The sequence below is a fragment of the Stylophora pistillata genome, chromosome 8, assembly GCF_964205215.1.
Source record: "Stylophora pistillata chromosome 8, jaStyPist1.2, whole genome shotgun sequence".
NCBI lineage: Eukaryota > Metazoa > Cnidaria > Anthozoa > Scleractinia > Pocilloporidae > Stylophora > Stylophora pistillata.
Genome location: NC_142526.1, coordinates 18781132 through 18808683, shown reverse-complemented (window position 1 = coordinate 18808683; position 27552 = coordinate 18781132). Strand labels below are relative to the sequence as shown.

At 40.1% G+C, this 27552-nt stretch overlaps 4 protein-coding genes and 1 long non-coding RNA gene across 10 annotated transcripts; 1 reads left to right on the top strand and 4 right to left on the bottom strand.

Moving 5' to 3' along the window:
- Positions 1–230: 230 nt before the first annotated feature.
- LOC111329187 (uncharacterized) lies at positions 231–2192 on the bottom strand. Its single transcript, XM_088730611.1, has 2 exons — positions 1897–2192; positions 231–618 (listed from the first exon to the last, which is right to left on the bottom strand). The coding sequence occupies exon 2, from the start codon at positions 583–585 to the stop codon at positions 277–279; it is 309 nt and encodes a 102-aa protein (XP_088586737.1). The 5' UTR covers positions 586–618; positions 1897–2192; the 3' UTR covers positions 231–276.
- Positions 2193–4207: 2015 nt separating this feature from the next.
- LOC111329238 (uncharacterized) lies at positions 4208–12225 on the bottom strand. Of its 3 annotated transcripts, none has more exons than XM_088730078.1 (4): positions 11981–12198; positions 8323–9644; positions 6708–7043; positions 4208–6230 (listed from the first exon to the last, which is right to left on the bottom strand). In XM_088730078.1, exons 2-4 carry the CDS (start codon positions 8414–8416, stop codon positions 5353–5355), a joined length of 1308 nt encoding a protein of 435 aa, XP_088586204.1. In that variant the 5' UTR covers positions 8417–9644; positions 11981–12198; the 3' UTR covers positions 4208–5352. The 3 variants fall into 3 exon arrangements, with proteins under 3 accessions (XP_088586204.1, XP_022789608.2, XP_088586205.1); XM_022933873.2 differs by having other exon boundaries at positions 8323–9647; positions 11981–12193; XM_088730079.1 differs by lacking the exon at positions 8323–9644 and having other exon boundaries at positions 11981–12225.
- LOC148725331 (uncharacterized) lies at positions 10444–15169 on the top strand. The gene is made up of 2 exons (XR_015990572.1): positions 10444–10621; positions 10714–15169. It is a non-coding gene; the product is annotated as an uncharacterized LOC148725331 (long non-coding RNA).
- Positions 14312–21777, bottom strand: LOC111329189 (uncharacterized). 4 transcript variants are annotated; one of them, XM_022933805.2, is made up of 4 exons: positions 21635–21777; positions 19310–21167; positions 16068–16158; positions 14312–15325 (listed from the first exon to the last, which is right to left on the bottom strand). In XM_022933805.2, the coding sequence occupies exons 3-4, from the start codon at positions 16077–16079 to the stop codon at positions 14705–14707; spliced, it is 633 nt and encodes a 210-aa protein (XP_022789540.1). In that variant the 5' UTR covers positions 16080–16158; positions 19310–21167; positions 21635–21777; the 3' UTR covers positions 14312–14704. The 4 variants fall into 4 exon arrangements, with proteins under 4 accessions (XP_022789540.1, XP_088586207.1, XP_022789538.1 ...); XM_088730081.1 differs by lacking the exons at positions 19310–21167; positions 21635–21777 and adding an exon at positions 18169–18619; XM_022933803.2 differs by lacking the exons at positions 19310–21167; positions 21635–21777 and adding an exon at positions 17846–18616.
- On the bottom strand, positions 19310–27295 carry LOC111329188 (uncharacterized). The gene is made up of 2 exons (XM_022933801.2): positions 26675–27295; positions 19310–24798 (listed from the first exon to the last, which is right to left on the bottom strand). The coding sequence occupies exon 2, from the start codon at positions 24774–24776 to the stop codon at positions 22539–22541; it is 2238 nt and encodes a 745-aa protein (XP_022789536.2). The 5' UTR covers positions 24777–24798; positions 26675–27295; the 3' UTR covers positions 19310–22538.
- Between the last annotated feature and the right edge of the window lie 257 nt (positions 27296–27552).

The window sequence follows — 27552 nt, the reverse complement described above, 5'->3', positions numbered from 1 at the left end:
TTGCCAGTTCTTGAATTTCTAAGGTTTTTTAAGATTTCTCTCTTTTTTTGTTGCAGTAAATGTAACTCTTAATTTTACATCCCCTGGTCACAATTCTTAAAACTAATATCGTATTACATATGATTGAGGCACTAAAACCTCGACTCTATCAAAAAATAAGAGTTAAAAAGGGTTTTTACTCACTTTCCTCGTCCAAGAATGTTATCAATTATCAATAAAGTTTCACTAAGTGCTGTTAAAAGAACAACTTTTATTGGACAACAATGAGTTTGTGCATTATCGATAACGCACCTCAAGTATTTCCTTATCGGCGATTCTATAATCGATAGTCATTCGTTTATTCTGTGTTAAGCTCTCCTCCAACATGCGGGTAATTTCGCGGTTCTTGTTGCCATGGGGAAGCTTAAGGTTTTGGTACATCTCTATTCCCGTATACACACTGACCACGTGACGTTCCCAGGCGATACTCCACTCGATCCCAGGCTTCATCACCACGCCTCGGATTTCCATGATCTCAGCCTCCTCATCATCATCGTTGTCCTCTTCTGTTGTGGCTGGGTCTTTTTCCTTTAGGTCTGTATTCATTTTGAAGATTCAATTTCCGAGCTGAAGTTGTATCTATGGAAATATTTCAAGCAAGACCAAAGATTACAGCTATAAATGTTGCCTTGAGAAATTTCCATCGGGCACTATTTACATCATAAATCGTGGCCGTAAATCACAGGCTACAGTCCAAACGTGTTTTTATTGTTAAATGACCAGTATTTCTTTGTAAACGTTTGGTTGCAACCTTGAACTCGGGGGAAGGGAGGACACTGAACTTTACCGAGGACGATTGTTAATAGACAAGAGGGGGAGGGAGGGGAGGAATTAACCTGCCCATCTCACTCTGACCCTGTATCAAATAAAGCGTCCTTTGAACGATTTTAGTTGGCTGCCGAAATCATTCTTTTGTTTAATCACGCCTTGGTTGTTGTAGTGGTTAATGCTTTAAAAGGTCGTCGTTGTCTTCAGTGTCGTCGTCAACAATGCGCTGTAAGGGTAAACCTTTATCATGGTTAATTGTATTTTATATGGTCTGATGTATTGTTTATCTGGAAGAGTTAATTAGTTTTTAAAGCGATAAGTAAGCGATGCTTTTGTTGGAATGTTCCGCAAGAAACCTCTTTACATTTCTTACTACGTATGATATTGAAACAGGAGCTTGTATTTCTTTGAACCTGTCAGACGGGTGACTTAAACATTCGTAGAATTTTACCGATTAATCTTCGGAATTTTGCACTTAATGAAGGTGACAATCAAAGGTCACGAAATGACAGATAGCAAAAGATTACGAAACGTCGGAAATAGTCAAAATAAGACGCTTTTAATATACAACTCTTATGCAAAAATATGCCGTAGAAGTTTGAACTGTTTTGCGCCGACTGATTTAGACGAAATTAAAACCGAAAAGGAGCTGTATTACTTGCTGCCAAGATTAACCAACGTTGTTTGAAATCAAAATAAGATTTAATTGTAATCTTTTGATCAGATCTCAAAATCCTGTAAATATTTGCTGTATGCTCGGGTTTTCTGTTGAGCACCGCCACTTTATTCGCGTGTAACCTCAACATTGAACGATTAGGGGTTTACGGTATCAAAATAAGGAGAAGTTACGCTGCCTTACCAACATGTTGCAAAATGAACTGCCAAAAAGAAACTACCGTAACAGCTTCAGCGCCGATATGCCACATTCGGGCGGGGTGAATTAAAAGCTGTCTGTACTATTATGTTAGCATTAAAATTATCTGGCGCTCATCACGGTTGTTAAACCTAAGCAATATAATCCATCAAACCTTCGTTGCAAGAGTTTTCAATTTGATCTCATCTCTGTTAAGTTCGATTTATTGTACTTACAAATACTTCTGTGGCAGATGATCCGTGTATTCCTTTAACATCTAATACTGAGCTTTTGACGGTTCGATGGTTATGCATAAAACATTTGGTGCTCCTCACGACAGACGTATAAATAACGTGCGATGACAGCTATGAAATCACTGGCTTAGTTGAATAATGGATGGTAATTCGTTTGTTATTAATCTCGCGACTCGATACTGAGATCTCAATAGCTCGACAAATCACTAGCAGGCGCCATCATGGCTGCTGGTCTTCTTCGTTGTTGGAGAAACTTAAGCAGATCCCAACTGCATATTAGATCTTTTTTTGTCTAGGTTATGTTATTTTTAGACTCCCGACTTCAATGTACGGAAGCCGAAAAGGGACAATCCAAAAATATTTTTCAAATCCCGAAAAATATTTCAAATCGCAATATATTTTTTTAAACTCACTGTCGAAAAGTTTGACAAATCCAAAGATATTTTGCAAATCCAAAAAAATATTTAGAAACCCAAAAATTTTTTTTCGAAATCAGAAAATATTTTGCGAATACCAAAAAAATATTTTGAAATCCAAAAAAATGTTTTCAAAATCCGAAAATATTTTGCAAATCCAAAAAAATATTTTGTCACGTGCTATTTGCGCCAGCAGTCACCCAGCGTTTTCTTGCCATATCCCGCATCATCCCGCATTGAAAATGGCGAAGGAACGAGGATAGAACATGTTCTGTCATAAATGTGGAAGAGAATGTGGGAACAATGAAACATTCTGCCGTTGTTGTGGAACACTGAAATGGCGTGAAGAGGATAGTGTGTTGTCCAGCTCGGGAGACGAAAGATTGGCTATAAAACATTACTTTAATAAGGGATTTCGTTACGAAACCATTGTTCACTTTCTGGCAGAATACCATGGGATTTCAATGAACGTGAGGACTTTGAAGAGAAGGCTACGTCACTATGGGTTAGAAAGAAGAAACCACCTTCATTCAGAACACCCTGTTCGGGAAATAGTTAGACGAGAAATTGTTGTAAAATGGGGTTGACAGGCCTACACGACTCCCCAGCGCGTGTTTAGAGTAGCCTATTCCAAGTTTGGCCCCATTGAGTATGTCTTTGGGCGACCGTCCTCTTTTGTAAGATACGAGAAACGGATTTTTGTATATTTCGTTGAGTAGTGGTTGTGTTTCTATTAAATGCCAGTGTCTCATGAGACTTGCTTTAGGTTTGGCACTGATGGTTGGTATTGTGTAACACAAAAGGCAAGATTCGTGGGTTCGTCTTTTGTTTCTGTTGAAGAGCTAATTTCCTTTTTTTAATTCACTTCTGAGAGGGTTGTGCTAATGAGGTCCTCTCGGTAGCCTCTCTTTAGCAAATACGTTTCATTTGTAATTTTCTCCTAAAATATTGTTTGAGAGGAGTTTGTTCTTAGAAGTCTAAGGGTCTCCCCTTTTATGAAGTCTCTTTTAATTCCTTGTGGGTGACAGGAACTATAGTGTGTATGCTGAAATGTCTCAGTTAGTTTAAAATAAGTACGCGCATCAGGGATTGCGTCTTTTTTGAATCGTTCGCCTTTGTAGATGTACAGCTATTTTTTTCACTGTCTCGATCGTTAAGTTGTCTTGATTGCTTTCAGCTTGCGCCACGCGCGCTGATTCGGTCGTATTACAGTTCTTAGTGTTCCCATTTAACACAAAATTTTTTTGGATTTGCAAAATATTTTTGGATTTTGAAAAAAATTTTTTGGATTTCAAAATATTTTTTTGGATTCGCAAAATATTTTCGGATTTTGAAAAAATTTTTTTGGATTTCAAAATATTTTTTTGGATTCGCAAAATATTTTCGGATTTCGAAAAATTTTTTTTGGATTTCTAAATATTTTTTCGGATTCGCAAAATATCTTTGGATTTGTCAAACTTTTCGACAGTCTGTTCAAAATAAATATTGCGATTTGAAATATTTTTCGGGATTTGAAAAATATTTTTGGATTGTCCCTTTTCGGCTTCCCTATCAATGCGTTAGGTGTTCCTTTGCTCGGAATTATTGAACTGTTCTCAGCAAAAAGTTTCCATTTGTGATTTTTTTTATTTTATTATTTTTTATTTTTCAATGTGACAGTTTACTCGAAGTTTTAAGCTTTTTCTTCATGTTTTGTTCGGAGCATGTTTTCTTTGCCACTATCTAAGATATGGCTCTATGTAGACAGTAGATCTAGCTGACTTTGTCCCGGTGTGCTTAACATTTGCTTCGAGTTATTTTCGTTTAACAAACACTAACAAGTGAGTATAAAAGCATGCAGCTTTTTGACGATCGATTTCAAAGAGAAGTCCTAAAAGTTAAAGACAAGACAACACAAGGTTTATTTGAACTGTAAAATTACCTTAGTTACAAATTAATCGAGAAAAAAAAATGAAAAATACATACAGTGGCTGGTCACCCAAAATAACTAAAGTGCAAAACCAGTAAAGTAGTAGCATTTTAAAGAAACGGGTACCGCTTGTCCAGTGCTTTCAATAAGACCCGGCACCCGCCGGAGCTCCGGCGGGTATTCTGTTGTGAATCGCCCGGTATATTTCACCGCGCTCAAGTCACAGTCACCACGCTAAGTCGCAATCAAGTCTCTTTCCGGCGGGTGTTGTACCGAGGTAGCCACCTATTTCAAATCTTATTGAAAGCATTGCTTGTCTTGGGTGACCATGACAATGTCAATATAAAGGACAGTGAGGGTAAGGGTTGTTTGGGAGAGTATGGACTGAAAATCCGAATCTAACCAGAACAGTTATCATTAGGAAACTCTTTGAAGGGACCTAGCCTCCACTGAAAGCTGGGCTTTTTAAAAAACGACAAACACGTCAAGCTGAAGCTCCAACCTTACCAATGAAAACAGTTCGCAGCATAACAACGGAAAAAGGGGAAAACACAGGTAAAAAATCAGAAAGTTGCTGAAAAGGGGTTTTAATATTTATATCCAGAGGCGATAACAGCCTGTAAATTTTTCTCATCTAAAAGAGGATCTATGCAAGAGGTTGATTGTTTCATTTTTATAGGACTCGTCCATAAAACTAATAACCCCCAAGAATATTTTCATAAACTTCGAAAATCTCTTTAGAAATTAGTCGTGTGTCGAGAATCAACCTATTCCGGGGTCAATCTCTTTCAAAGTAAACGGGAAAAGCAAAAGCTAAGTAATGTTCATGTCGCGTTATCATCGGGCCATTCAACAAGGGCGTAGCTAGTGAGCGTGGCGGTTCCTGGGGTGCCCATGACCCCTCGGCCCTCCATTGTAACACAATTTGGTGAGTACACTCTGTTTGACATAGTGTGCCTCCCCCACCCTTTGGAAAACCCTGGTTACGCCCCTGTTCAAATATATCGTAAGAATGAAAAAGGAATCCATTTTCTTGCCCCGTTACGGCTCCATTAATCACTGTCATCAGTGCCTAAATGCAATCAGGTCGTTTATAATCCACTCTTCTCGTTCTCAAGCTAGAAGTTCCATGTAATCATCTTCTTCTTGGTTCTCCACTTGAACGGAATGCTGGTCCGCAGCTGATGTGGAACAAGGGCCAGCTGCGTTCACTTGATGTGATGGAGAGCCTGGTACTGATCTCAGTGTTTCATATAGATTAGTGCCTTTTGTTCCCGATGAGGTAGGAATTGCCTTAGCATTCGTCGCCAACCTACCATCATCAACAACATCGACATAATCAGCGTTATCTTCGCTTTCATTTCCATTGGTGTCCGAGCCTTGCTCGACCTGAGAAGGCCGAACCTCATGTGGGAGTCGATCTTGGAGCTGTAAATGTTCGTAGCGATTCACTTTTCCATTGCCATCATCCTTACTGTGTTCCACTCCTTTCGGTTTAATAGACTGATAACCGACAGCTCGAACTGATTTTCCAATTTCCTTCCTTTCTGCTTGTTGACTGAGCGGCTTTTCGAGTCCGTGTGCGAAAATGTCTATGTACTCCTCAGACACCGGATCTATTACACATGACTGCAACCTCTGGTAAACATGCTGCTCCATCCCCCCCTGATTAGCGGTAGCCTCTTCAGAGATTTCTTTAGTACTTTTCCCTGTACTCGGGTCGGCAGGACTGTTTCCGTTTTTCTGGATTATTAAGTTGTTTTGTGTGATACTAGTAGACAATTCTGTACAAATTTCGTTGTCTATCCCCAAATTGTCTAACCTTGCTTGCGATCCAGTTCTTCTTGATAAGGTGCTCTGTTTTACGGCCGTCAAATGGCGTTTTTTCTTTCGTTTTCGTTTGCAGCACACGTAGTAGATCAAACAGATATTCACAAGGCAGGATAATCCAAGGAAAGATCCCAAGACTATCATGATGATCATAGGCAAAACTGTTATGACGCAAATAAAAATTTCATCAGAGGTTAACTTAAACACATTGGATATCTTACCCCACTACCCATCGTCTGTGGGAGACGAAGTGACCTGCTGGCTGGTCCTAAGATCGATAGGTCGGGGATCGAACCTTGGTCGAACTATTCTGTCACACTCTGCTCTCACAGAGCTACGCTGCCCCTCGCAAAGTAAGCAGTACCGCTAATGTTGCAGTGAATCTTGACGAGATGCTTAGAGTTACCTGGAAAGACTCACTTCTCATTGAGGAAAATCAGCAATAATTCTAATCAATTCCTGTTTAAAGAAAACCCGCGATAACTCCAGCAGTAACAGTGGCTGGTATGCTCGCAAGACTTGTGAACTTGCCCTCTTAAGGTTTATTATAGTAACAGACCTTTCGGTTGGTAAAAGGTTTACTTCCCTTAGAATGTTTAGGTAAAAAAAAAAACAAACAGTATTTTGTAGCATATTACTTTCTTTATGAGGGTAGCACACAACTCCGACATCCATGCTGTGGTTACATGACTCGTTTACATCATGCGTTTTCCATACGTCGTGTTCGCATTCGACTAGTGATTTCTCACTTCCGGTGCACTGCACATCTTTAAGAAATATTGATCCTGTGCCTGCGCTAAAACCAGCCATAGGGACAGCGGCCACTGCAAACGGAAAACCTAACTGTATGCATGTGACGTTGGCATCATTTCCGGTCCAGTACTTATCGCAAATTGTACCCCAGGTCTTCTCGTCTTTGCTTATCTCCACTCGTCCAGCATAAGAAAGAACGGGATCTTTCAAACGGATATAGACTATAGCAGAGTAAAGAGCACACAGAGTAATAGCTACAACCTTGGACAAAATAAATGGAAATTGTGACGACGCGTCCCACTCATTTCAAGTATCATTAAATGGCAACTTTTAGTTCACGCGCTACTTCATTGTTGCTTTAATTTGGTTACGAAGGCGGTTGAAAGGTTCTTTTTTCTTCTTTAACCCTTCAATTTTCTAACAATTTTCACTGCATTACCGCAGTAGGGTAGGACTAGAACGGAACATATGCGAACCATGAGAGTAGTCCACCCAATAAATCCCACCCATCCTACCCATCCTACCCCAGGGGAGGACATCCATCACACAGTAATCTCGTGCGTGGGAAATTAACGTCTCCCATCCCTAACCCTGTAGGAGACGGGATCTCCATTTATTCGTCCCTATCCGGAGAAGACTAGAATATCTAACCATTTCTTGATGTTAGAAAAGTAGCATATACTTCTCAATTATTTTAAGACCTTGAGTGTTGGTCCGGCCGGGGCTTAAACCCTCGACCTCCCGCACAGCAGTCCAGCGCTCTATCCATTGAACTAACCGGTTAGCGGTTTAACTCCCATGAGTGACCAAGAGAGAATTTCTCCTTATAATATCAATACAACATCAAGCGGACAAGTGATGAGAACAAAGAAAAATGTCAATCAGGGGATTGTCAGTTGATCCAATACCAAATTCTCTACACTAACATCGTAAGAATTGTATGGCAGACAGTAAGGAGAAGTACTAATGAGATCACGGTAGTGAAAGGGTTAAATTATACCAGCCGTTAAATTTTTTTTTTACCTACAAGTGAATTCCTATAACCGCCATAGAGTCATGATCTGAAAGGTTAGATATGCTGACCCCAATCGCTCAGCATTCGCGCACCGCCCCCCAAATGTGGAAGAATCCCAATGATTTGCAAAGAAACTGGATAAGAATCTAGTTAAATGGGCTGTGATTCCAGAAACCGAAAAACCAAAAAGTGACCGTACCATATCCTAATTTGATCAAACTCTTGTAGTTATCAGGTACGGTACGTTAAATGACATATTTATTCTTAGATTTGATATTTCTTTGGCAGAGAAACTAATTTTGAAACTTTTGTTCTTAACTGCTTTTGAGCCTTAAAGACGGTACGTGCCGCGAGGATTGTAAACGGAGATGAACCTGGATCCTTTTGAAATTATGTTTTCATTACAGTTCTTGCGATTGGATTTCGCAACTACTTTAAGTTAGAAACCATAAAGTACGATTTTGACTTTGAAGAGAGCACTATACCTTTTGTGAGTTTATCATCCTTGGTATTGTTACCTTTTCCTCCAACTTCTCCGACGGCACTGACTAAATAAATTGCCAAGATGAAACTGTTCATGTCCACGAAATTACGGTTTGTTGATTTTTACTGAACAAGGATCACAAGACAAATGTCTTCAGCTGGTCGCAACATAATGGAAATATTAAGTCACAAAATCTTCGATGTTGCTTTCTGATTCTTGCGTGACGCTAATGGCGCACTAGTTCCCAGGGTTCTCCCCGCAACGGGGATGCATTTATTTCCTTACGCTGCTGCAACACTCTGTTCTTTTTCGTATTCATGTGAATGAAATATGTTGTTTGCGGTATTTACTTTACCAGATAGCTATAATATAGAACTGTTTCATCAACGTTTTTATGGGTTCCATGTGCATAAGAATTAATTTTTAGGTGTCTAGAACGTGAAAGTACTGGAAGGTTTGTGTGCGGCCTTTTTCCGCCCGTAATATCATTTACATTTCTGTGTAATAACTCGAGTATGAAATAAGGCTTTTGATATATATTGAAAATGATACGCGAATGAATCTCAAAATCTACCGTAACCTGACCAAGAATTATGGATCAGTGTCGTGTCGTATGATCGGACTTTTATCACACCAAGCTAGATTTTATAGATACATACATCCTTTTTACGTATATAATAGGTTTTGAGGACCTCAAATAAAGGAAGATCCAAGCGTTCCAGACTTGCACATAGTGAGCTGAAGTAGCTTAAAGCTGAAAGGTCAGTTGTCCATTCCTGACAGCAAAAGGAAATATACAACCTTTCAATTGCTTAGCAGTAGATTCACTTTTCACTAAGTTAAGCTTAGCTCTCCGTTGCTAATAGAAAGATTAGTTTTTTTTAACATTCACTGTCAGAGGGTATTTCAAACAAGTCACAGGCGGCTGTATTGAGCTCAAATAAACTTAAATCGTGGTCGCGGAACACTTCCTTTGGGGACTCTCTCCGTGATGGTACAAAAACAACACTCTCTCTAGACTCCATCATCCAAGGACATGTGCCAGATAAGGGCCTTGGTGGTAGAGGGCTGGGTGTTCCTATTGTGTTGGGGTCCTTTATTTTTTCTTTTCTTCGAAGTTCGACCACCGTCACGATTGGGTTGCAGAAGCCAAAAGGATTCGTCAACATTTTAACGGTTTTTCGTAATTTTTGAACATACATAAATAGAGTAATAAGTGAAATCGCGAGAAGGATGGTGAGTACCAGCAGTAGCACCACTTCCTTGTCCATACAATTATTGGTCTCACTGGTAGCGACTTTCTGTGTAAAATTTTCTGCTCAGCTCCTAAGAGCAAGGAATGGAAAGTTAGAGATTGCTGAATCAAGCAGTCCACTTTGACAGAGCTGAATAATGGAATGCTACGTCAGAGGGTATGCGGTCAACAACGCGAGCTCAAGTGTCCTTGGTCTAAAATTTAGCGAAATTAGCGGAAAATAATAAGGGCTGACTTTTAAAACCGAGGAACTCTATTTTCGTCGAAGGCATTTTCCTATTTCCGGAGGTTTTAAGGAGAAAATTAATTTTTGAAAATTTTTAGGGGGTGTACCAAGTTTTTGGAGGTTGTTCTATAAAAGAAAAGTGGCAAGGAAAACGACGCCTCAAAGCAACAGAACAGGAAATCAACCATGCGAACGACTCAAAATCCGTGTTTCAGCGGCAAAACCTAGCGCATACGTATACGTTATTCAGCTCTGTCGTCCACTTTACTTCAACTGATGAAATGTTCACCCTATGCTCCCAAAAAAAAATCGCCAAACTTGATTTGTGAAAGCTACTGAAAACTCCCTTTTTAGGTAACATTCTCATGTTTCAATTTCCTGATATTTGAGTTGCATTTTAATTTGCTACGTGAACTGAAACCACAGGTAGCCCAAGCTCTGTCACAGGCTCTTTCACAGTGAATAATTAAAAATTAAACATCGACTAGATCGTCGATACTGTCCATCTGCACTGTTTTCAATGGATTTTTACAAATATCCTCTTACCCGGAGTACCTTAGTATGTGTGAAGAGTTGGTGTTAGAAGACTATGGGGAGGACCCGTTGAGAGAGATTTGACTAGGTTCCAGGTTGGCCGCGCATTAACGGTCTCTCAGCTGCACAAGAAGTTCCTTCCATGCATTAGAATAATTTCGAACGGCCGTTAATTTGAAATTCTCGCTGGATTGGTTGCTCGACAAACCGACTTTTGTGGGATTTTTTTCAGTGAACTTAAAGGGCAACTATTTGGCTTTCGTGCTGCTGAGTTTTGATTCGAGGGTAAGTATTTGTGTTGTTTTCGAGCGATTTTGGCGAGCATGTGTCAACAGAGTTTCCGACCTTCCCGTATTTTATGCCCGGTACTGATTTAGGGCGTCAAGCCAAAACACATCAAAACGGCCTCAAATCGCGAGGAGAACAACACAGACTACTCTCTACGAGGGCAAGACTTTCTTTCTTATATTATTTCACACAACTTTACATTTATGGAGCTCAAAAGCAAGTCCAACTGAACCACTATACAAACTCTTTAATTATTCACTGTGAAAGAGTCTGTGACAGAGCTTGGGCCACCTGTGCTGAAACCAAAGTCAACTTGGCGCGTACCAAAAAGCATTAGTTCGGAAGGAAACCATAAAAGAGGCCAAGATAGAGCCAACACGGAACAAGGATAGGTCTGATAGGTTGTGGGTACACTTCAGGTATCATCACAGGCGTCGGAATATTTATTGTTTTAAATGGACCATATTTCGTTCCCCATACTATTCCTTATAACGCATTGAGATATTCGCAACGATTGCTTGTGTAACTTAACACCGCGTCACACAGCGCGTGACGCTTTCATGGAATAATCCTTCGCTTTCCTCGAGACGTGAGCTTGGGACGCCTGTGGTATTATGACGAGTTTTCTTATCCAGTTCAAAACACACTCAATATGAAAACCCAGAAATAGTCATCCAAAGGAAATTTTTCAATATCTTAGCGTATGGACGTTGATGCCAAGACTCGTTTTAATTTCTGGTATGTTTGCATACCAAGACTTGATGGCGACAAAACATAACCAAGGTCAGTTATTGCCGTGAAGAGGCACGTTTGCCCGTAATAATCTGGAATATAATCAAACCTGATTTGCCCGTAAAAATTTGTGACCGGTCCAAAGCTAACAACCGTTGATTTCACTCGTTCCTGGAGAAAGCCGTCACAAAAACGTTCTTTCTGTAGAGTCTGACTCCCTGATGGTGATTTTAGTAGCGTTAGGCAGTTCATGATTAGATGCGCCGCTGACAGAGAAATGGATGGTTATCAATAAAGCTATCTTTACATCTCAACGATTTTAATCACTGAAAGTAAAGAGGTTGTTGATGACTGATATCATTTTTGCGGAAATTGAGCGAACCATAAATCTGCTTATTTAAATCAAAATCATAAGGAAATAGTTTCCTCCTCTAAAAGAGTCAGCGTTCTCTTTGTGCCAATACTTTCTTCGAAAAAGATCCTTACACCGCATTTTGCTACAGAAAAAAAAATCCAGTCACATTCTTTTACGAACTCGACATTTTATGTGTGAATGTTAAAGTTACGAATTGAGTGGCGCGCCTGCTTAAGTTTTAAAGTTGAGTGCTGGAGTTCGATTCTTACCTTTATAACTGTACACATCTATTCACATAGCACAGAGGATGTGTTCTTGCCAAGCTAGTGCTTCTTTAGGCGTTGTTTAGAAACTCGAACATCTTTCCACGAAATTCGCTCTTGATGACAGCCAGACTCATTCGTGCGTGTCACAAAGGCGCGTTTTCAAAACAGTGTCAAGTCCGGGCGGAAACAAATGCCCACCACGTGACTTAGTGGGGTCACACTTCAAACTCGTCAACCCTGTCAGCAGGGATAGTAAATTTTAAATGACAGTGCGCCCAATTTTAGCAGCATCCAGTAATGAAATTCCTCTCTTGATTTCCGAGTTGAAGTTTAATCACGTCATTTCAATTCAGAAATAACTCAAAGGAAAGGATCGACTCTGAGCTGGGTGGAAAATTGACGACTTTGAGAAACGGTACGTGCGAAACTTTAAGATCTATTCACCTCTCAAGGATCTTGAAAAGTTCAGCCTGAATTTTTTTTCCAGATTGTCAAGTGAAATGTGTTGGGGTTTTGCATTCGTTATCATCATTCTTCGCTTTTGGCTTATTACATCCTATTTAGTGTTTGTTTAGCTAAGCAAACGTAGAGATATTCCTCAATGAAAATGTCCTATTGGAATGGGCGATAATGGATGAACTAGCACAGGTGAAAAAAAAGGGAGGTCAGCAGCTAGCTGAAGTCGTATCGATAGACTGTACCACATGGCTTGAAACCCGTCTTGATTCAGTGCTGAATCTACGCGGAAACGGCTTTATCTCTGAACAACAAAGCCACATTTTGGTGGGGTGTGCCTTTCTGGTTTGCTTTCCTCGTCTGCATTAAACCGAAGCTCGTCAATGAGCTCCTGTGCACTTCACGAAATATGCGACATATTTTCCGTGGAATATTAACCTTTTTATTTTCAGGGTGGCCATTAAGGTTATCATCATCAAGGAAAAATGTGACAACCCTTTTTTCGCAAAATTGGGGCAGTCTAGTTTTTTACTTGTTCAGGAGAAACTTCGCTGAACAGCAATTGTTAATTATGAAAGGATCGAAGTGTCAACGTCAGAACGTTTTCCTGAGACTGTGTTGTTTACAACGTTTATTGCGAATTTTCCTCATACCGTTATATATAGTGTGAACAAAAACTTGTCAATGTTAGGGGGGCTCTAGCGGGGCGGACAAGGTGCTTTGGGCTTCGTGGTGAAAATCTCCCCGTGGGTCTCCCCGTGGGTCTCTGAAAATTTCTTCGAGAGGTGCTCTTGTCAATTCATCCAAACTGGCGAGTTCTTGAAAAGTTTTTCGTGTAAAGTGTCCTCGTTTAGAGCCTGCTATGTCAGGTTTTAGACAAGGAAGATTTTCCATTGGTCATATTTTTTTATTCTTCGTCGCTAAGGAAGAAAATTTAAGGGAAAACATGTAAAAGAAAACTCGGTATTGTAAAAACGACTTAATCCTTTTCCGCAAGCAACTATTGTTCGTAAATAATGAAATACCATCGAGTGACGCTGAAAACTAAGTCAGTTAAATGAAGCAAGTAAGATATTCATTAATTACAGGGTTTGACTTTTAATTGGTGCAAAAAAAATTGGGCCGTCATGAATATCTAACGATCAATCTTCCAAACAAATCGTGTCAAATCACAGATGTTGTCACACCAAGTTATTTGGTTGAGGAATCGTCTTCCTTCATCACGACACCGTCATAAGAATGCTTTGGCAAAATCATGCTCATTCTCAGCACGACTGACTCGGTTAAGAGAATTTTAGCATCTCGGGTAGTCCTTCCTTTACGGATTTTCACATTTATTGAATAACGCACTTGTCTTAACCATTTTACCTGCAAGAAAGGCGACAACACGACGCGCTGCAGTAACAACATTTCTTACTTAGTGACCCTTAAACTAACAACTGGTACTAAGACGTTCATGCTTCAAAACCTAAGGATACTAATGGAAAACCTGAGTTACTGTGATCTTTCCTTAGCTTTGCTAAATTGGAAACAACTGGAATTTAAAAAAGTTCCGCCAGTTTCTCAGCAATCTCTTAATAGCGTCAGTGATGTCATCAGTGTTTTGCGCGTGCACAGAATTGGAAGATGACACATGCGCACCCTAGTCTTGTGCCGTCATGTCATTGAGTAAGCTCTGAACGGCACACTGCTGCCTGATTGTAAATAAACTTTCATTTCACTTTTCACTGAGGGTTATAACTAACCAAGAAAAAGATGTCGACTGAGAGAACTTCTATCTTTGCGCTTTCGCGCGCAGTGCGAGGTAAAATGCATGGCCATATTATACTAAGAGAATAGGTTTGATCCTATGGCTGAAGCAAAAACAGTTTCCAAATAAAAAAAAAAGATGGTTACATTGTTTATTCAGCCTACAAGCACAAACTATGACATTTGTTATACTGTCCATCACCCCTAAAACAGCAACGGTACGAACAGATTTCTGATACAGAGCAAAGATATCACGTATGAATATGTTACGTCCAAATTTTTGTCACGACATTTAAGCCAGCCTGATCAAAGACAACTGCTGGAATTAATTTTCATTCTTCGATTGCATTGTTTCTTTAATTGTGCAGCTGATGTGTCAGCCTCCGTGTGTTTTAAGTATATTGGGCAAGAATTCCAAACAGGGCAGTCCAAGGGATAAACGATGATACGGTATCATTCGGTTCAGGTCTCTATTAAAGCCATTTATTTTAGGCTTCGGTAATCCTCGGGGAGATATCTTTCTCACCTAAGTTCACTTATATCCATTGTGTATGATCTGTCGGGCATTTCGGGGTTATTCAAATCCGCCATTTCGCCCCTGTTCACGTATATTGGCTCGTCTAAGCCTTGATTTTCGTAAATCTCTTCACCATTGGTATCGGGGCAAATGGGCTGGTCGTTCTCGCATGCGTTGTCGCTACCGGTGGTGGGGCGCCTTTCGTCGGCATTAGCACCTGGTTGGAAAGACTGGTTGACGTATCCTAAGGCAATAGTCTCGTGAGTTGAGGCATCGTTCTGAGCAGCAATCTCTTCGCCAGGCCTGGGAAGGTATGTGACAGTTTCATCCGGTGCTATATGTATCGCAGACAACCTGTTTGGTGGCTTTGCTTGGCCTGGTTCCACAGTGTAACGGTTGGCGGACGAGCTCATCCTTTTTCTGTTAGTCTCATCATTGTCTTTTCTCCCTTTGATATCGCTTTCTATGGGCTCAGTGTAAATAATGTTTCCATTTCTCGCGAGTTCATTCAAGTCTCGACGGATTCGCCTCACGGTAATGCATAGGAACACAACGACGCAGCAAAGGAATGCGCAGCACCCACATAATATATAGAGTAATATCGAGATCCAGTCCATGTCCCTGTCCTGAAAGTAGAATTCTTGAGATTAGCCACTGAATCCGTTTTATTTTTTCTCAATAATAATACCATGCTATTATTATTATGGCAGTTATACACATCTGGATGCCAGATTAAAAAAAAATAAAAAATTAAAAATAAAGCTAGGCAGCGAACGGTGGCTAGCTCTGTGTATAAATTTACAGAAAATAAACTATTTAAAATGTCATACATAAATCAACTTCAAATTCTAGTTAAAAGAAAGTCGTTAAATAAATAAATAAACAAAACCCTAAAAGTTCCTAATGTTGCGAGTATATTGTTCAGCTCAAGACCTTGAAAGATCTCGCAATGTTTAAGCTGCTACTCAGCATGGACTTCTGCATCCTTCTCAGGCATTCTCTGCTTCGTTCTGCTCCTAGCAAATCCCTAACACTACTGTACAGCTCATTGGAGTATTATTATTATTATTATTATTGTTATTATTAGTATTAATGTTAGTATTATTATTTGCTTATTTTGGAGCCTAGTGGTTAGCGCACTTGGCCACAGAAGGAAACTAGAGTTTTCATGCAACCTGAAATAACGTTACCATTACTCGCGCTATCCCTATAAAACTATACATTTTCTTAAAGCTTATAAAACATTGATGTCGGATATTTAATTTATTTTTAGAAATTTGACCATTCTGAAGAACGCCTTTCTTCCGTTCTACTCTCAAACTGATTTTTGCTTTATATTTCCCGAAGTAAACACGATACCGAACTTACCGAAACTTTCATTAGTTGACGGCGGAGGCACGCTCGTTCGCCTGGCTAAAATCGCGTCTGGTTGACTTTCTTCAGTTGACTGCGTTTTATTCTGAGAAGGAATAATCGTAAGTAAGGATAAAAGAAGTTTAAAGTTTTCTCGGACGCAGAAGCCCTTCAGAAAGCTACTGCATTCTAAGGTTGAAATAGGTTGTGGTCAGCCTTATGTGTGAAGATCTTATTACAGAGTAATGATAAAAAAAAATGTATTATATGGGGCCATTTCAAATAATTATTGTGCCGTGTTCCTCTTTTATTCGGAAGGGATGTTTTTGGACCTTGATGGACAAGGAAATAGAATGCATTTGTATGTTAATGAGTCACGTTTTGTTACCAAATATCTACGCTACAATTTGTACGTATCACTGAATTTCGCTTAAATATGTAAAGTCATTTGCAGTCCATTTTAAAGTTTTCCATCTTAAATATTCCCGAAACCTCTCTATCTACCTAAGGAAACTCTTGTGTTTTGGTTGTCTTGCAGAGGACCAAAATCGTTCCCTGCCCAAACATGCACTCAGAATATCATGGCCTAGTTTCTTTTTGGAATTAAGTGTGGCTCAAAATGACGTACAATCGAAAACTTGATGTATGTTAAGTCTGAGTATGAAAAAATGTCACCTCTCCGTCACTTCGTTTCAGCTCCGGCGGATGCCATGACTTCAACTAAACAATACATCAATATTTTACGTATTTAGAATTGACCAAAACATTGGTTAAAGGTGTCACACAAAGAATAGAAAAGAATCCGTATTATGCAGCAGAAATGAGGACACTTGTCAAGAGGAAATCAAGTAAGAAATTCTCACCATTCCCGTCAATGAAAATTCATTAAACGGGCATCAGCAGTTCATTATTAATAATGAATAAGGAAATATTTTACTTCGCGACTGCATCTTTGAACTGAGAATCCATATCGCCGAACTTCTGTTCCTAATTAAAAAACTTTAGATTTACAGACGGTGATCCGATCACAAGCCAAATTTCTTGCTAAAAAAATATTTTTTGCCTTGAAGGTTACGTTCAAGTTTTGCTGGTTCAACAAATGAAACCAGAGGAATCCGAGACTCGGATTATATATGCGTCAAAGTTACCAAGGTTTTCGTAAAACGAATAACAGAGGAAAGCAATTGGTCATGGGCAAATCAAGGCATGTGGCGTTTTGTAGGCAGTTCGGCTTGCAGGACGTGCGAGAGAAGCCCTAGGCGCGTGCAAACGTCTCTATACTTCTCTTTGTTTGACCTAAGTAGAGAGTAACTAACACCTTCCGAATTTGGAACAAAAAATAGTGCCATGCATGTAATACCTCTTTCGAATCTCGGCAAACCAAATGCTGCAATAATGCGTCTCTAATTGTGTTTATCTGTCTGTTTTAAGCTTTTTCAAGTAACGCATTGTACTTGATTCCTGGCTGACCACGTGAGTCTTGATAAAACTAGAAAAAGTTCATCGATATCAGACAACACGACGAGACATCCTTTCAAACGAAATTGAGCGAAACCGAAAACATGGAAAGAAAAATCAGATAATGCCCGTGTCGTGAACGTCAGTACATTTAGCGACAGAGAGGAAATTAATATGACAGCCTTGATACTATTAATAATTGATATGGTACATAAGGAAATAAAATCGTGATTTTGGATATTTCACCGCCAAAACCTGGTCCAGAAGTATAAATCATGAGGCATAATTCAATCGCAACCTTAAAGAGTTTATTAGCACCCAAACATCTATCGTACCTTGTAAGTGGGACCCGTAAGTCAGTCAATGTACTGCGACAAAACTCGATAAGTAACCGCTGATGTTATTTGCAAACATTCGTTTGTACGAAGCCGGCCGTTTTTTCGCGGCAATAGGTGGTTATTATCGATCCAAGATGCAAGCTGCTGGACAACAGACGACAAAATTTGCTCGTGGGAAGCGAATTGACGATTGGAGCTGCTTGCGACAGGATGCGCTAAGAGACAGTGGTCGACAAGCTGGTATTAGGAATGCGTTATCAACAGTCCTATCAAGTGTCCTTCCATCAGTCAAAGACGTCTTCAGAGCGTAGGTTTTTTACCTCTGAGAATTTCAGGATCCAATAGGCAACGATCGCGATACTTTTCCACCGGTTTGCTGCTGTGCCGGCTGATGCCTTTGTCTTGCGCTATAGTTACCGGTGTGAAATGCGAAGAACTCTGAGGGATTAACCCTTTGACTTTAGAATATTTGACAAGGGTCAGTTACGCAAGAGTGATAACGATATATGAATTTTAATTGGATGAAGAAGGGTTAAAAAAAACAGGAAGTCTATCGAAATAATACTTTTAGGTGCGTTGTATCAGAATTCAGTTTTCCTACCATATTTTATTCCTATCTCGTTTTTATCCGAAGATTTTGACCAATTTTCACGATTTTATTGAAGCTTCAAGTGAAATTATCGACTCGCAAGGTTGGACTATAATAGAGAAAGCGCAATCAGGATTCCAAAATAGCCGGAAGATCTTAAATATCCCAGAGTCCAATACCCGATCACAATAGTTAAAATATCTTATCTAAATGACCGCCGAAACTGCCAGCTATTTCTTGACTTCAATTTGGGTATTTTTGGTTTTGTTTCCGTGGTAATAGAGGTATCTTTTGACATTATAATACTATAAGGACTTAGGAATTTAATCCTCGAAAACTGAAAGGGGGTTACCCCCATGTTGACCTTTGCTTAAACAATTGCTGAAACAGGTCTGATAGCTTCGTAAACAAGCCTGTTTTCAGGTGCGAATTAGAAAAATTTGACCATGGTCACGAAAACTGTCAAAGTACGACTGGTGCTACATGTCGTAGTATTTTCTTCACTGTAAAGTAAACTCAACCTCTGGCATTTTCAGTAAACATGGCATTTTGCATTATCTGCAAAATTTAAGTAGTACGTGTATGTTATAGAGCCCCTATTGCATTTCATCCGTGTAAAGTAACTTGTGTATTATTTTGTTGGTGTTGAGGGACAAATTATGATGATACGAGAAGCTCTTGTACTGTTTGCTGTAAAACTTTATATTGGTTAGGGAAGCAACAGAAGCAAACCGAAGCTTACAACAATACGTGTTAATGCGCCGGGATTTGTCCCAACAAGTCAACACAATGCTGTTTGTCACAGAACACAAATGTGCACACAACTGTCGAAAGTACCAGTAATGTTCGGTTTCTGACAACAGAGCACTTACCTCAACAAATTGCGAGACAGCATAAAATCATAACCTTCATTTATGTCCGCCTGAAAGATACGAGAGGTCACCTCTCTCGTGCAACACTAGCCTACTTATTCAACTACAATGACACTTTTCGTCCTTTTGAGACGTTTTAAGTGATGAATCCTAAATTGAAATACTTTTGGGATAATATTTTTCTAATGGTGCCGCGAGGCATGGCGCGAGTGGCTTTTCTGGAAATGACGTCACTGCAGATGCAATGAACTAACTTTGAACAGTCGCTTTAATTTCTAGATATCTCATTTACCTAACGAAAGCGAGAGGAATTTAAGAGTTAAAAAGTTGTTTCAGTGATCTCTATGAAGAAAAGAGGAGGCAAGGGAAGAGACAAAAGACAGGAAAGATGAGGCAGAAGAGACGAGCAAAGAGACAAGACTGAGAAGAGACACAAGACAGGAAAGAGATGAGGCAGAAGAGACGAGCAAAGAGACAAGAGAAGAGACACAAGACAGGAAAGAGATGAGGCAGAAGAGACGAGCAAAGAGACAAGAGAAGAGACACAAGACAGGAAAGAGATGAGGCAGAAGAGACGAGCAAAGAGACAAGAGAAGAGAAACAAGACAGGAAAGAGATGAGGCAGAAGAGACGAGCAAAGAGAGAAGAGAAGAGAAACGAGACAGGAAAGAGATGAGGTAGAAGAGACGAGCAAAGAGACAAGAGAAGAGACACACTGAGACAGTTTCCAGAAAAAATACGAAACCTGCTCATAGAGTCGGATGGCATTTTTTTAAGAAAGTGATGGTATCGAAACTATCTCAAATTACTGGCTCTGGCCATTGATAGACGGTTATGTTTGGATGATGTACGTGCGAAACTGAAAAAGTAGCAGTGCGAAACTGAAAAAATGTTAACATTCTCCAAATGCAGCTATCTACGCAGATTATCTATGTAATCTGTATTGCAGGTTGCAATACATTTTTTCTTTTAGGAGGCTCGCCAACTGCACGCCCTGACCTTAGCTGAAAGCAAGGATTTAATTAAAGGGCGGATTGATATATCGTCCGTAATAATATTGTAGATATTATTATAGGCAACGCTTCCGCATTTTCCGATAAAGAAAAGTGATGAATGATTGACGTGAAATAGTGTGCCTTATTTACTGATGAAGATCTCCGCGCGAAAACTTTACTTAGTGGTTGTACATCTGCTATTTCCAAATACATGTTTGTAGTTCATACAGCCAAGAGCCGTTGTAGTTTTGCAACTGATGATACTGGCATGAACAATACTTGTGCCTTGGCAGTCAACCTTCCAAACTACGAACGCATTTCCTGATCAATCAACATATCCGGCCATGGTCAGTTTCTGTGATCCAGACCAAAGAATTAATTTTATCAAACGATGAGGAACTCTTTTCCAGGTTTTTCATTCAATATTGAACTTTTTATCATTTCTTCGTCTGGTTTATTCAGCTTTGAAACCCTCGTTTTGGCTGCCAAGGTTTTTCTTTTCCGTTTCAGCGTCTTTAGATGAGTTTTTCTCTCCCGCATGTACTTCCGTATTTACAAACTCTTCTGGTAATGGTGGATGTGGATTGCGTGGCAGCAAGGTAATCGATTCCCCCGCGGTTGGCCTAGCACTTGCCCTTATAGGCAACATGTCTCTCAAACGTAGCGATCCTGACGTAGTACGCCGGTTATTAAACTCGATTTGTATTTGACGAACATCTTCGATTTTGTTGTAAACTTTCTTGAGGTTTACATGAAGGTAAATTACGAAGATACACAGGAGAACCTGACAGACGCAACCCAACCCTAATAATGCTAAAACGATGTACGTCAGATCTTGAACGTCCATGGGTGAAACTTGTGTTCTGAAAACGAAATAGAAAAGAAAAAAAACAAACAAACAATCGCCCTGATTATGTTAATTTTAGGTTGGTTTTCTTTTCACGGTTCATCCGATTGACTCTGGGCAATTGTGAAACCATACTGCTCCTTTACCGCTTTCGACCATAAAGCCATTCCGCTCAAATACAGCCGAAATAATATGAATTAAACTGAGACCTACATCTTTTCCAAATATAATCATGCTAACAAGATGATGAATTTATGCAAACTGCAGCTGTATGTCTTGAACTGAGAACTGAAAGATCAACGGAGAGATGTGCTTCCACTGTTTAAGCTTCATTTTAACATCCATGTTATACATTTCTAGTATAAAGGTCGCTATGTGGGTAGGAACACTTCTGTTTGAGTTCTGTGGACACGGCTAAACGCTTGCTCTAAGAACTTAAACATAGTAGTGATATTGCTGGTATAACTTTAGGCTATCACTTACGGAATTGCTTGAATGCCTCCACGGAAGGATCATCAACTACGAAAGCGCGTGGGAAAAATTTCAGCTTTTCATCAAACTTTCATGCATCACCTCAGATGACGAAAAATCTTGGAGCGTGCTAGAATACTTTTTCTTTTAAAAGCTTACTTACTGGCTTTCTTCTAGAAATAAACCCGGTCGGACCGCAGATCTACTTGCCTTTGCAATTGGGGCGCCTAATCGTTGCAATCATTATAATTGCAAAACAGACAATTAATTGTTGCTATTGTGTCAGACATCACAACACGTCTTTATTTTCACGTGATAAGTAATTTATACGGAAAAGAAGTTTTAAAGGTTTTGTATGCTTGGCTGATTCATTCGACCTTCGTGTCAATAACATTGCAAAAAAATGCGCAGGATAACGATTTTAAAGAAGAGGAGCGCTAAAATTTGGGTGCTGTAAAATTCCATTGGAAAAGTTTTATGCTTCCATAGATAGTAAACTCACAGTTAAGGTACGGTGTACCTATTTAACTTTGTCTGACTCCAGTCCGAGTGACCCCCTGTTATAGATTTACTTATTTAGTTAATTTAGCTATTAATCGTGGTCGACGACCGCGAAAACGTGTTTAGTGTCAAAGGTAGAAGGCAAGAGGACATTTTCATTCTCTTTGGCTTTTTCATATTAGAATCTCGGTCCGTCAGTTCTTTCGATCAATCGACACGTCTACGGGAACTCGAATTATAATGCCTGTTTCTTGATTCATTCTTCAAAATTACACGAACTGTTACATGGCCAACCCTAGAATTATTTTCAACGACGACCACTGACGACAAGTCAATGAGACGTGGTTTTATTGACTTTCCTGTTGCAACAGGTTACTAAAGAAGGCGTTGAAAGTAATTGCCTGTGTACGTCCCGTTAGATATCAATAATATCGCTATTAAGGTAGATAGGAGGTTCATGCTCATCAGGTCTCAGGGCAGGGCCACCGCTGTAGTTCATCAACCTTTGTTGGAACGGTAGGTTGACATAGAATGGTTCGTTTTCCGATAAATTGTGAACTTCCTCGTTATCATTGCTCGTAGTTCTTGCCTTCGTATCCGACGCACTAAAGGGTATTTCGCTGTAAATTTCGTTGCCTTCTTCATCGAGGTTGGAGTAAACTTCCTCATTATTTTTACTTGCTGTTGTCGCTTGGCGCTTATGTTCTTCATTCTTCCCACCGGCTTTCTTCTCTTGCTTCGGATCAGGGCAACCGGCAGTGGCTGCGTTTCCTTTGTGAAGAATGCTTCGAAGTTGGGAAATTATATCTGACGAGTCATCTTTTTCTCTCACTTCTTGGGTGGAGGCACATTCGTCGAGGAGCTGGCCATTTTCTTTATCGATCGGTTTCTCTTTTTCAACGCTCACTGACGTAACTACCAGTTCATATTCAGAGGTGTCATCTTCATTAAGACTTAGCTTGTTGCAGTTTTGATTACTCTTCGATAATGCACCTGTTTTTTCCTGAGCAACATTGAACACAATTCTGTCCTGCTTTACGACGCCTCGCTCATGCCCGCTAGGATCCTCCGAATTATGCGGAAAGGACATCCGTTGAGCCTTTTTTCCCTTTCCTTTATAGTTTTCATTAATGTTATTCTCTTGTTTACCCGCAGGGTAGCTATGTCTCACAGCAGTGTTAGCTCTTTTATCACGGTTTGGAGTCTCGCTTGTTCTGTTCCTAAGGAGGCCTCGTAGTTGAGAAATAACACCAGTTGATTCATTGTTTTGCGTCATCTCTTGGGTGTTGGCCGATGGGGACATTTTCTTGCCCCCATTGTCTGAATCCACTATACCCACCAACTCATAGTTTGGAATGCTCCCATCATTTGCACCGGATTTATTATCGGAATAACCCGCGTCGTTGGCAACTTGGGCATTGTTTCCTTCATTGGTTTTCTTCTTGGACTTAACTCCTGTCTTAGGGGGAGCTGCGGTGTGTTGTTGCGTGAGTTGTTGTAGATCACACTCGTCAAGAACCGCAGGCATGTTCTTTCTGTCTGCCTCCTGGCCAGGTCCGTTGAAGTGGAATTCAACTTCAGTGGGATTGTTTATATGAGGTGAAGGATTAAACGTTTTCTCTTTTCCCTCGGCGTTCACTCCACGGCACATTTTCTTCGAGAGGCGTGGTTTTGGCTTTGGCCAAGTTTCACTCGCTGTACCATTCTCAGAAATTTCGCTCTTTGGAGGTCTCACCACGACTATACCTTCTTGAGACTTGGTTGGTGCTTTGCAGCAATTTTCTGATGTATCTGTAGGACCCTCTTTATTTAGCACCTTTTCATTACTCTTCTCTGTGTCTTCCTTCAGTCCTCCTTGAGTTCGGATTTCTTTCTGTATATCTTCACCCTGGGGGCTCGTTACGTTTCTTAGTTCTGATGAAGCTTCATTTGTTTGCTTCGTATTCTCAATCAGAACCACACATTCAAGTTTGCCCGTTTCAGTAGCCTCTGAATTTTTCGGAATGTCGTTTCCATTCTGTGTACCAATCTCAATTTCAGCATTTTTATCTACTTGTCTCTCATCGTGGTCCGCAAAGGGATTTAAGTGATCCGCACTGCCAACACTTACGTAGATTCTTCTTTTGTCTTGCTGCGCGTCCGTCGCGGGGCGTTCACTTGAAGAGACTCCCACAAATGCAGGGTTATCATCCACTATTTGTAGATATGATGCCACCGGGATCGATGCATCTGGAATTATTTCCTCTTGGCTCTTTGATTCTTCGTCTGTTTCTTTGACATCTCCTTGAGATGGACAGGCAGATTGTTCTTCATCCGGACGGGGTCCATCTTCATCGTCGTAAACAAGTGCATAAGCGAAACCTCTGGGGATATCTTTCCAAGCGTTATTTTCGTCGGAGCCTTCCGCTTGTTGGTTGAATATTACTATAGAATTGGAGACAGCGTTTGGAGTTTCGTGTTGAAACTCTGTCAGTTGTGTTAAGGGTTCCTCGCTTGGTGCTAGTTTGCAAAGAACGTTCCACCCGTTGGATACGCTGTCCACACGCTTTTGTATTTTTCTCAGCCAGACAACCAGAAACAACACAAGCGGCAGTAACAGAGTTAAGAAACAGAGCAGAGCTAAGGATAGATGAAAAATAACTTTCTCATCCATTTATTGTGGAGTCGTTTTGATTCTGTCAAAAAACAATAAAACATCACTGTAATAGATCTTGCTTGAAAAATTGTCTTTTTCTTTGGTTATCAATTTGTCTCCTCCCCACCTCTCATACTTTCCATACAAAGGATTAAGATAGGGAAGCCATTTCTTGGGTATTTGCTTAATTCAAGTTTTTGAAACGTTTTTATCTCAGTTAACCTTCGAGTGAGAAATCTTAAATGCTCAAGTGGAACACCACCACTATTTCCCTTAATTTAGTGTGACTAAAGATTCGTTTTGACCGAAAATGATTAGGCACAGTACAAATGAAACTAATTTGCAAGTAGGTGGGATTTTCATCCGACTGCAGGAAAGTGATAACACCCGCAATAATGCCGAATGTACTAAATACAGATTAATTTCTTCCTCCACTCAGAGTAGAGCCGGGTAATGTCATGCCAGCCTATTTCCGCCGCACGCCCTCATAAATGTTACGTGACGTCTCGAAGTACTATCAGTGCAGCTTGAATGGCGTCCCCGTGTCGAACTATTTCGAACGTTTCACTATTATGAAAGATTGATTGAGTTCTACAGTCATCATGGACGGTAGTTCCACTTTTATCTCACTCGAAACTTGTCTTTTTTTTCCTTTTTTTTTCAATCAGATCGATTGTCCCCCTTCATTTTCGATTCAGTGAAACCAAATACACAAATGATTACAAAGCTCCGTTAAGAGCATGAGTATCAAAATACTTATAAGTTCTTTATTTTATTTCCATTAAAAGCTATTGCTCGCTGTTTCCCCTTACCCACAAGGGCGTAAGAAACGAGGAAGATTTATACTGAATTTTCGTCCTTGTTTATTGGCAGAATTGGAAATCTTGCCAACATTGATATTGAAGAAATGCTATCGGAGCACTTTAATCCGTTTTGACCTTTTAAAATAGCTTAAAAACGTGATCTGAGTTATTTTGTCTCACAAGCGAGCAAAGATCCACTCTTCACGGTGTGTATTGTCTGTGCGAAACAATAACAAGTTTTTCTCCAATACAGAAACACGTAAACAGACCTATGAATTTTGCAGTCTTCATTAACACAGCGGTTAGAGAGTTTGACCTCTTGCATAACTAGAATTTTTTTTATTTGTGTGGTCATCGAAATCATCAACTGTAGAAGCTGTTAATCCGAGATATGCACGGGCTTAACTCATTTTAAATAATATTGAAGGTTGATGTAAAATGACATTGAGTGTGTTTTGTCCGTTGGAGAAACAAAGCTATTTTCATCACGCACATAATCAAAAAATGTCATCAATATTTGAAGGGGGACCCCCTAAGCTTTTCAGTGAGTGATAGAGAGGCTTTCCCTCTCTGAAAAATAAAAACAGACAAAGACGAAACTAACAGTTGGTAAAAACGTCCACAATGTCAATTAATCTGAGTACTAATTCCATTAAAGTAAAGCAAATTGCAATGTGAATGATCGAGTAAGCCAAGATAAGCATGACAGCTGCTCGTAATTGTACAATTTTCTTCGCCTCAAAAACGTTTGAAATTCTTCACGCTTGTGATTCTTCGGCTTAGCTGATTGAAGCGCGACAGCACCAGCGCGGTGGTGGGAGGGGACTCCCAGAGACCCTTGCCCCTGATTAAAATCACGAAATGTATCACTTTTCATTTCCTGTGTTTTCGCCACCCTTATGTTTGGTCTTGTATTTGGACGATTTTTATCCCATGATAGATCGTTTCAGAGGTGAAACTTAAGCAGTTCACGGTTAAGAAAAATCCTAATTTTTTTGCAGAATTGTGACACTACATAACTGAGCAATTCCTCGCATTCGGCGTCGTAATATAACTGTTCTCCAGCAAAACATCTAGCACGATGGATGTAAACATCTGTTTTGTGATACTTACCCTTTTCCAATCTTTCTTTGCCTTGACCAGAAGGTATTTTCTAAGTGACTAACAAACGCAATGCTTCTGAACATTAAGCCTTTAGTCGAGACATGTCTCATCACATTGGAAGGACATTCGCAAGAACCAGTTGCGTTGTCACTCAGAACAACAGGGAAGACGACAGTTCAGCGGGTCAGCAGCAGCAGCCATTTGTTTGTGACCGCGTAAACGAAACGATAGGTCAAAACTTTGAAAGATAATTGCTTTTCCTGATAAGGGATAAAAATACACGTGCACTCCACTTTTCTAGACAAAATCTGCAGACCTTACTACAACGGTCTAATTTTCGATGCCTCGGGCATTTTGGCGACGAATCTGTAGCCCTTCACAGATCATTGCTTTTCAATTCATGATCGGTCCAAAGGGGTAACGATATCATGAGTACTTTTATGAACTGAAAGCGTGACTTTCCCCTCATTTCGGCTTCTGAAAGCAGAATTGTGTTGTATGAACAGCAATCATTGTTCAGTTTTCGTTTCTAAGTGATATTTGGCAGCTTACCTACGGTGGTGGCATCAATATTAGATCCGGTGGCAGAATAGGTTTGTCAGTAATGTTTGCAAATATTGCAACTATTCTTGCGGTATAAAATTACATGAGTTAAGTCTTAGATTAAGAGCGCTCTGTCCACCCGTCAAGCGACCTTTCGTTCCTTAGAGTTTTTTGAGGTTTGCGTTGTCTATCATAGGGTGCCAGCGCGTTCTGTAAGGAACCTGTCAGTCATCGTCGCGTTAGGGGGGGAGGGGAGGGTGAAAGATGTTTTTGATGGGGATCACGTGGTTTTTCAGAGGGAGGGGCTAGGGGTAATCAGTCGGTTCCAACAGAGAACTTCAGAA